Source organism: Dromiciops gliroides, chromosome 4 (genome assembly GCF_019393635.1).
Source record: "Dromiciops gliroides isolate mDroGli1 chromosome 4, mDroGli1.pri, whole genome shotgun sequence".
Classification (NCBI taxonomy): Eukaryota; Metazoa; Chordata; class Mammalia; order Microbiotheria; family Microbiotheriidae; genus Dromiciops; species Dromiciops gliroides.
The window spans coordinates 476,146,064-476,155,572 of record NC_057864.1 but is presented as its reverse complement, the minus strand read 5'-3'; the positions used below and the strand labels follow the sequence as shown (position 1 = coordinate 476,155,572).

Sequence of the window (9,509 nt, the reverse complement as noted above, 5' to 3'; positions counted from 1 at the left end):
GAAGAATCAGAACAAAAGGAAAAAAACCTCAAAAAAGAAAAAAACAACAAAATGTAGAAACAGTATGGTTCAGGGGCAGCTAGGTGGCGCAGTGGATAGAGCATCGGCCCTGAAGTCAGGAGGATCTGAGTTCAAATCTGGTCTCAGACACTTAACACTAACTAGCTGTGTGATCCTGGGCAAGTCACTTAACCCCAATTACCTCAGCAAAAAAAAAAAAAAAGAACAGGGGAAACAGTATGGTTCAATCTGCATTCAGAATCCACAGTTCTTTTTTCTGGATATGGAGAACATTTTCCATCATAAGTTCTTTGGAATTGTTTTGGGTCATTGCACTGCTGAGAAGAGCCAAGTCTATCACAGTTGATCATCACACAATGTTGCTGTTACTGTGTATAATGTTCTCCTGGTTCTGTTCACTTCACTCAGCATCAGTCCACTTAAGTCTTCCCAGGTTTTTCTGACATCTGCCTGCTCATCATTTCTTACAGCACAATAGTATTCCATTACATTCATATACCAAAGCTTGTTCAGCCATTCCCCAATTTATGGGCATTCTTCCATTTCCAATTCATTGCCAAAACAAAGAGAGCTACTATAAATATTTTTGTACATGTGGGTCCTTTTCCTTTTTTTATGATGTCTTTGGGATACAGACCTAGTAGTGATATTATTGGGTCCCATACAGTCCCCTAGCCCTTTGGGCATAATTCCAAATTGCTCTCTAGAATGGTTGGATCAATTCACAACTCCACCAACAATGCATTAGTGTTCCAATTTTTCTACATCTTCTCCAACACTTATGATTTTCCTTTTTTGTCATATTAGCCAATCTTATAGGTGTGAGGTGGTACCTCAGAGTTATTTTAGTTTGCATTTCTCTAATCAATAGTGATTTAGAGCATTTTTTTTATTTGGCAATAGATAGCTTTGATTTCTTCATCTAAAAACTGCCTGTTCATATGCTTTGACCATTTCTCAATTAGGGAATGACTTGCTTTCTTATAAATTTGATTTAGTTTCCTATATATTTTAGAAATGAGGCCTTTATGAGAAACACTGGCTGTAAAAATTGTTTCCCAGCTTTCTACTTCCCTTCTAATTTTGGCTGCATTGCTTTTATTTTTATAAAACCTTTTTAATTTAATGTAATCAAAATTATCCATTTTGCATTTCATAATATTCTCTACCTCTTGTTTGCTCATAAATTGTTCCCTCTCTGTAGATCTGAGAGGTGAACTATTCCTTCCTCTCCTAATTTACCTATGGTATCACCCTTTATGTCTAAATCATATAACCATTTTAACCTTATTTTAGTATACAGTGTAAGATGTTGGTCTATGCTTAGTTTCTGCCATACTATCTTCCAGTTTTCCAAGCAGATTTTGTCAAATACTGAGTTCCTATCCCAGTAGCTTGAGTCTTTGGGTTTATCAAACAGTAGATTACTATAGTAATTTACTACTGTGTCTCCTGTGCCTAACCTATTTTATTGATCCACCACTCTATTTATTTCTTAGTCAGTACCAAATAGTTTACGTAAGTTTTTCTTTCTTTTGTTTTGGTGAGGCAATTGGGGTTAAGTGACTTGCCCAGGGTCACACAGCTAGTTAAGTGTCAAGTGTCTGAGGCTGGATTTGAACTCAGGTACTCCTGACTCCAGGGCCAGTGTTTTATCCACCGCACCACCTAGCTGCCCCCCACCTTTTTTGAGGGGCAATGAGGGTTAACCAAATAGTTTTGATGACTGTCACTTTATAGTATAGCTTCAGATTTGGTATGGCTAGCTCACTTTTCTAGATATCTTTTTTTTTTCATTAGTTCCCTTGATATTCTTGACATTTTGCTCTTCCAGATGAATTTTGTTATTATTTTTTCTAACTCTATAAAATTATCTTTAGGTAGTCTGATTGGTATGGCATTGAATAAATAAATTAAGTAAAATTGTCATTTTTATTATGTTAGCTTGGCCTATCCATGACCAATTGATATTTTTCCAATGATTTAGATCTGATTTTATTTGTGTGAACATTGTTTTGTAATTGTGTTCATAGAGTTCCTGGGTTTGTCTTGGCAGGTAGACTCCCAAGTATTTTATATTATCTACAGTTACTTTAAATGGAATTTCTCTATCTCTTGCTGCTGAGCTTTGTGGGTCATGTATAGAAAAGCTGAAGATTTATGTGGATTTATTTTATATCCTGCAACCTTGCTATAAAGTTGCTGTTTCAAGTAGTTTTTTAGTTGATTCTTTAGGATTCTCTAAGTATACCATCATATCATCTTCGAAGTGATAGTTTTATTTCCTCCTTGCCTATTCTAATTCCTTTAATTCCTTTTTCTTCTCTTATTGCTTAAGTTAACATTTCTAGTACAACATTAAATAATAGAGGTGACAATGGCACTGTGCCCTGTCTTCTTAATACATTTCACATCTATTTTGGGGTGTGGGACCATGAGGGTCTTTATTTTGTTTTCTTTTTTTGGTGGAGGGTTTTGGAGGGAGGAGTGATAAGTGGATTATTTATTTATTTGTTTGTTTGTTTGTTTGTTTGTTTAATTATTAAGCGGCTTTCCTGTGAAGCAAGATTGGTTAGTGAGGGCTTGGGGAGGAGGGTCTAAGAACCATATAGGCAACTTTGAGACCTGGAGATTGGGTGGGGTGGGCAAAGAGGGGACATGCAGGGTTTGGGAGGGTGGCCACCAGGAATGGTTTGTAGAGCTAGGAGAGGGTTTTAGAGGGTGAAAAGGTGGAGGAGGGAGGGGTTGGGGGAATCTTTGAGGGGGAAGGTTAGGCCCTGCTTGGGGGTAGAGAGGGGGAGGAGGGGGACTGCCCTACAGTCCTGTTCCTGGGAGCTGGTTCCAGTGGGTGTGACTGGGTCAGCTCAGCTGGAGGTCAGTCAACAGTCATCTTTGCTTGTCTCCCTGCCCCCTTCAGTAGAACAGGTTCTTCCAAATAGTTGTTGCAGGTTTGGCTGGTATGGAGACAGCCTGAGTTAATTACCTGCTTCCTGGGAACTGCCTCCTCCTGCCCCCCAAGGTTTGCAAACCTCTTCAGAGAAGGACCACCTAGACCAAAGGTAGGAAGGACTTTAGAGGTTAGCTTGTCCAGCCATCTCATTTTACAGATATGGGCACTGAGGCACAGAGAAATAATGTTACTTGCCCAAGGTCAAAGGTAGTAAGCAACAGGCAGAATTTGAATCCAGATCCCAGCTTTTCCAAAATCAGCTCTTTTTCTTCTATGCCACCCACCTACTTTTTTCATAGGGCAGGGAGAAGAGCAGTTGATAAGGCTTAGTTAGGTGGGGACTATGCTCCGGCAACAATCAGTCAACAAGTATTTATTAGGTGCCTACTCTGTACCAGGTCCTGTGAATACAGTTACAAAAATAAAAGTCCCAGTGCCCAGGGAGTTTTTATTATATCTGGGGTCAGCTGGAACTTGTCCATGGATTTGACCACTGGATCTTCTTTTTCTTTTGCCCCTAAACATCTGGCCATAGCTCCCAACAGCTGGAGTTAAACCCTTTCCTCAGTGTTCATCATGGGGTGCCTGGGTTCTAGCCTGTTCACAATTAGGCAACTTTGGCTTCCAGTGGGCCCAGGGGAATTATGGGAAGGGATGGGGTTTGCAGGGTAAGCACAGAGCCATAGGTAGGGATTTCTGAAGGAGAGGATAGGACTGCATTGCTAGGAAGCCCCTGACACTTAGTTCTCCATCCCAACCACTCAGCCTGGATCCCTAGCAATGAGGCTCCAACAGTGGTTAGCACACAATAGGCACTTTAGTAAACATTTACTGATTGAACCCCCATCTCTGACATCTGGTCTCTTCATCTGTAAGTAAGAGGGTACTTAAAAATGATTTAATGAACCATGAAGGACTTATGAAAATGGCAACCCATCTACAGAGAAAGAAGTGATAGTATCTGAAAACAGAAGGAAACACATTTAAAAAAATTTTTTTTCCTCTTTGACAATTCCTCAATCTGAAGTTTTGGGGTTTTTTTTGACTGTTTTCTCTCACAACCTAGCTAATGTGGGAATGTTTTCCATGACTACTCATGTATAACTTATTTTGAAATGCTTGAATTCTAGTGGATGGGGGGTGGGAATGGAGGGGGAAGAGAAGTTGAACACAAATTCTTTAAAAATTGATGTTAAAATTTGTTTTTACATATATTTTGGAAAATAAAATTCTATTCAATTAAAAAAAAATGATTTAATGTATGCCAAAAAGAGCTTAAAGCCCAACCCGACCCCAGCTTCAGACACTCACTAGCTGTGTGACCCCTGAACGGTTTACTTAACCTCTGTCTACCTCAAGTGCTGAATCTGCAAAATGGGGATTAACATTAACACATACCTCACAAGGTTGTTGTATCAAATGAGATAATATTTGTAAAAAGTGCTTGGCACAGTGCCTGGCACGTAGTAACTGCTATTTAAATGCTAGTTATTATTTTTATTAATAGTTGCTTGATTTTCTTCCCTCCCTTCCTTCCTTCCCTCCCTCCTCCTTCCCTCTTTCTCTCCTTCCTCCTTCTCTCCCTCCCTCCTTTCCTTCCTTCCTTCCCTCCTTCCCTTTTTCTCTCCCTCTTTCTCTCCTTCCTTCCTTCTTTCCTTCCTTCCTTCCTCCCTCCCTCTGTCTCTTCCTTCTCCTACTCTACAGTTAGGTGATGACCATACCACCATGGCCATCTCCTCTGTACTGCCCAGGTTGGCTCTCTCAGACATCCCCCTTCCTTGACTTCTAGGCTGATTCAATCAGGCAGCAGCAAAGCCCGCCCATTTCCCCCTTAATAATGTTTATCACATCTATCCTCTCCTTTTTGTTCTCACTGCCTACACCCTCATCCAGGCCCTCATTACCTCCCATCTGGCCTATTGCAGAAACTTCCTAATTGGTTTCCTAACCACCAGTCTCTCCCTCCTCCACTCCAGCCTCCTCTTTGCCTCCAGATTAATTTCCCTGAAGCGATGAGGAATCCAAATTCCCCAGGCTGGCACCAGCCTTATCTCACCCAACTCCCCCACACTTTATCCAGTGCTCTATACAGTGCTCAAATGGACTCCTCCCTGTGCCTAGGACACACCCCTTAGTTCCTACCTTGGTGTTTTCTGCTGCTTCCTCTCCCTAGGGTGTCCTCCCTCTCTGTCTCCCTGCAATAATCTTCGAGGTCCAGTTCCAAGACAATTTCCTACAGAAAATCTTCTCTGATTCTGCCCACCCCCACTGGGAGCGGAGAGCTCTTCCCTCTACTGACTTCCGCTAACACCTGTTTGTGTGTCTTCGAAGACACTTATCACATCCTTCTTCATCTAGTTATTTAGGTAATTGCCCACTTCCCCTTAGACCAAAGCTCTGTGAAGGTAAGGACCCTTGTGAATTCTCTTTATAATGTCTTGTTCTTAGACATAAAGCTGGAAAAGACCTTAGAAGTCATCTGGTCCAAATTTATCATTTTTCAGAGAAGGAAACCAAAGCCCAGGAAGGTTAAAAGACTTGCTCAAGGTGACACAGAGAATAAGGAGCAACACAGAAAGCAGAGTTTCTGTCCTCCACATGATTAGTTAGTCTGGTCCTCTCTATCATCCCCTGGTAGAGCCAGAATTAGAACCCAGATCTTCTGACTCGAATGTCTGCACTTTTATGGCATCAGGCTGCCTCTCCCTCCAGCTCTGTCGCTTCCTACCTGTCTCGTCTTGGGCACACTGTATTCCCTTTTGAGCCTCAGTTTCCTTGTCTGTAAAACAAGGGAGTTGGACTAATTGGTCTCCAAGGACCCTTCCATTTTTAGATTTATGCACAGACCATTCAATACCCTCAGGGGAAATACTCTTGAAAGAGCTCCCCCCCCCCCATTTCACTACTTTTTAGACTCTGCCTTTGTTTAAGAAGAGAAAGTGGGATGGAGGATCCGAGATTCATTCAGTTCATGCTCTTTCGGAAGGTGTGTGTGTGTGTGGGGGGGGGATCCACTAGTGGGTGAAAGGGACTGGACCCAGTCCCGGATACCCAGCCCCTTGATCTACTGGATGAGATTGTGCAGGCTAAGCACTGAGGCCAGTTAAGAGGATGCTAATGAGTATAGACACCTGCCAGTAATGGTGATGATAGTAATTATCTTTGTTATTGTTCTTTAAAATCGGGGTGACAACAACAGTAGCAGCCTCCTTCCCCCGGAGGATTTCCACACGGCGCTTTAGCAAACTCTCAGGTGGGAGAGAGGTGTTCGATTGTTCGATCCCGGATCCGGAGCAGAAGCTTGAGCCTAGGTTCCCCCAGACCCCTCCCCCTCCCTCCTGTCCTTGGGGAGTCACCCTCCTGACTGGGTGGGGGGGGACCTGACTCAACCCCGTCTGCCTCTGATCTGACCTCAGCACCCTGGGACTTTGAAGGGAGAGTTCAGTTTCCTCTGAGACTCACTCTCCAGGATGTCAGCCTGAGTGACTCAGGGGCCCCAGTCTCCTCCCTGGGGCCCTGACCGGGGGCCTGAAAGTGTCTTTGTTGCTAGTTAGACGCGGAGGAATCCAGAGGAACTGGTCAGATGGAGGCCTTGGTCGAAACCCCGCCTCCTCCTCCCTCCCCCTGCCACACCCTCAAGCCTTATAACTCCCTAACATCTGGCGGGAAGCTTCATTCGCTGCACCTGTGAGGACAGAGTTGGGCTTTCTCTCCGAGAGCTTCCTCCTCAGCTGGACTTCCCTCCCTGGAGAGCCTGAGCGTGGAACCTTGACCCCAAGCCTCTCCAGGTGCCCAGCGGCAGCTTCTCTTGCTTCTCTCGTTTCTCGGCTCCCTCTTAGGCCGAGGGGATGGGGTCCATGGGGCTCCAGGTAGTGGGCATTGCCCTGGCCGTGCTGGGCTGGCTGGCTTCCATGCTGTCCTGCGCGCTGCCCATGTGGCGGGTGACGGCCTTCATCGGCAGCAACATCGTGACGGCGCAGACCATCTGGGAGGGCCTGTGGATGAACTGCGTGGTGCAGAGCACGGGCCAGATGCAGTGCAAGGTGTACGACTCGCTGCTGGCGCTGCCCCAGGACCTGCAGGCAGCCAGGGCCCTAGTGGTCATCTGCATCATTGTGGCAGCACTCGGAGTTCTCCTGGCCCTGGTGGGTGGCAAGTGTACCAACTGTGTGGAGGACGAGACCTCCAAGGCCAAGACCATGATCGTGGCTGGCGTCGTCTTCATCCTGGCGGGCATCCTGATCATCATCCCTACCTCCTGGACGGCTCACAACGTTATCCGGGACTTCTACAACCCCTTGGTGGCCTCTGGACAGAAGAGGGAGATGGGCGCCTCCCTGTACATCGGCTGGGCTGCCTCAGGCCTGCTCCTGCTCGGAGGGGCCCTACTCTGCTGCAACTGCCCACCCCGGAGTGAGAAGCCCTACTCAGCTAAGTACACCGCTGCCCGTTCTGCCCCCACCAGCAACTACGTGTAGGGCGCATCCTCGGGAGGATCTTGGACAGAAGGGGAAGTGGGGCAGTGAGGCTTGCTGTGGCTGTCCTTCACCCCATCACCTTACCTGTACCCTAGCTGGATGCACCCTTTTTTCTTCCGTTTTCCCTGACTATTTGGGTCCCTGTGCTTGGCAGAGATTGGACTCTCCCCTGGACAGAAAGCCTGGCCCAAGCCCCATACATCTCCCTATGCCTGGAGTCTGGGTAGGTGGGAGGGTAAGGGTGGGTCGGTGCCTTTTGGAGTCAGCAGAGCAAACAATGCCAGGGGGATGCCACCTGTTCTACCTGGGACACGTTCTCCAGCTCCTCCCTTCTCTCAAAAACACCCTCCCCGACTCCCTCGAGGACTCCTGGCAACCTAAGGCTTTCTCTTCGGAGAAATGCAGTGGGAGAGGGCTGGGGGTGGGCCCTGCTTTTCTGGGAGACCGAAGCTGGTCCTGCAGTTTCCCAGAAGGAGAAAGAGGAAGAGCTGTTGGCCAAGTTGGCTGAGGTCCCACCCCCCTGCCTGGGAGCTCCTGGAAGAGGAGAATGAAGAGACCTGGACTTCAGCTGAACTGGCTGAGCTGGCTCAGTCCTTAGCCAGGGGCTCAATGTCACCGAGTCAATAATGCTGGCTGCTTCCTTCCCTTAGAGAGAGAGAGAGAGAGAGAGAGAGAGAGAGAGAGAGAGAGAGAGAGAGAGAGAGAGAGAGAGTGTGTGTATGTGTGTTGCGCCCTTCAATGGGCAGATGTCCTCACACCGATTTCCAATCCTGTATGTATAGTCCTTGAACCCCCTGTAATCTCCTTTCTCCCCTAATCTGGGCCCCTTTCCATGAGGGTTCACCTTCTGTGCTGCATTTTTCTCTAGAAGTAAATGGGTCTCTGAGCCACCCTCTCTAAGGAAGAAGGAAGCCCACCCACTCATCCCAGCAGTTCATTGAAACTCAGCATCTTGGATCCTCAGGGGATAGTTAAGGGTGGCCCGGCTTCTTCTTCCATCTCTTCCCTAAGGATGGGAGCCCCAGAGTGGGCCAACTGGTTTAGGATGGGAGGGTTGACACTGGGACAAACTGGTTTGGGAGGTGGGTGAGTTGAGCAGGCCCAAGTATGGGTGGGTGGTTCAGGTTGTCTCTTCCGTCCCGCCTTTCTCCCATTTCCCAGTTTGCAAAGTTCTCAGGGCAAACAAATGGGGAGGGGGACTTCTCAGAATCCCTGGTCTCCCTCAAGCTCCTCCTCCCCAGAACCTCAAGTGACTCTCCCACCTCAGGGCAACTGAGTTTTGGAGCCTGGTGGGGAGCAGAGTTGGGCAGAGCCCAGGAGAAGATGATCTCTGGGAGCTGGACCTAGCTCCACCAAAGGATTTGGGTGGGTTGGGGAGTAGTGAGTGCAGATGAAGGGGCATTTCTCTGTCCCCCCCCCCCATCCTCCATGGTTTTGGGCAGTCTTCCTGCCTAGGATGATGTTTCTATTTTGTAATTAAAAATAAATCCATAAATTGTAATTATTATTTTCTATAATAAACTGAACTTGTACATGGAAGCATTGCCTCTTGACTCTGATTTCAATTTTAGAGTGGATGAGATTGGGGGGTAGGGGGTTGAGGGTGACAGAGGAAGAGTTAGGAGAGGGAGAAAGTACTTTGGGGCCTAGTTCAGAGACAACCCAAATCTCAGCTCTTTCCCAGCATCTTCTGGGTACACGTTCCATTATCTTGGCAGTTGCACTGTTCAAATTCTGCCTTCACTGAGTTATAGAATCATAGGGGGTTCTGTTTGTTTTACCTTGAAGGGACCTTAAAAAGCATCATGCCCCATCAGGCCTATTCTCCACACCTGATCTGTAGCTGGGTACATCACAGGATCAGGTGTGGTCACAGGTCAAAAATAGGAGTGGGGGTAGGCACAGTGAGGGGGGCAGGGCTTCAAGAGTGTTCAAGGATTTCTATTGACCCCTGGGTAGCTTCATAGAAAGTAATGAAAAGGTCCCTTACTCCTGGGATGGAGGAATCAGGGATGGGGACTGCTGGATGCGAACTCAGTCCTGGGGAAAGAAACTTTGCA

The 9,509-nt window shown here is 46.6% G+C and overlaps 1 protein-coding gene across 1 annotated transcript; it reads left to right on the top strand.

Annotated features, from left to right (window-relative positions):
- The first annotated feature begins 6,664 nt into the window (after positions 1 to 6,664).
- Positions 6,665 to 8,909, top strand: CLDN4 (claudin 4). The gene has a single exon (XM_044005498.1). It carries the CDS (start codon positions 6,820 to 6,822, stop codon positions 7,447 to 7,449), a length of 630 nt encoding a protein of 209 aa, XP_043861433.1. The 5' UTR covers positions 6,665 to 6,819; the 3' UTR covers positions 7,450 to 8,909.
- The last annotated feature ends 600 nt before the right edge of the window (positions 8,910 to 9,509 follow it).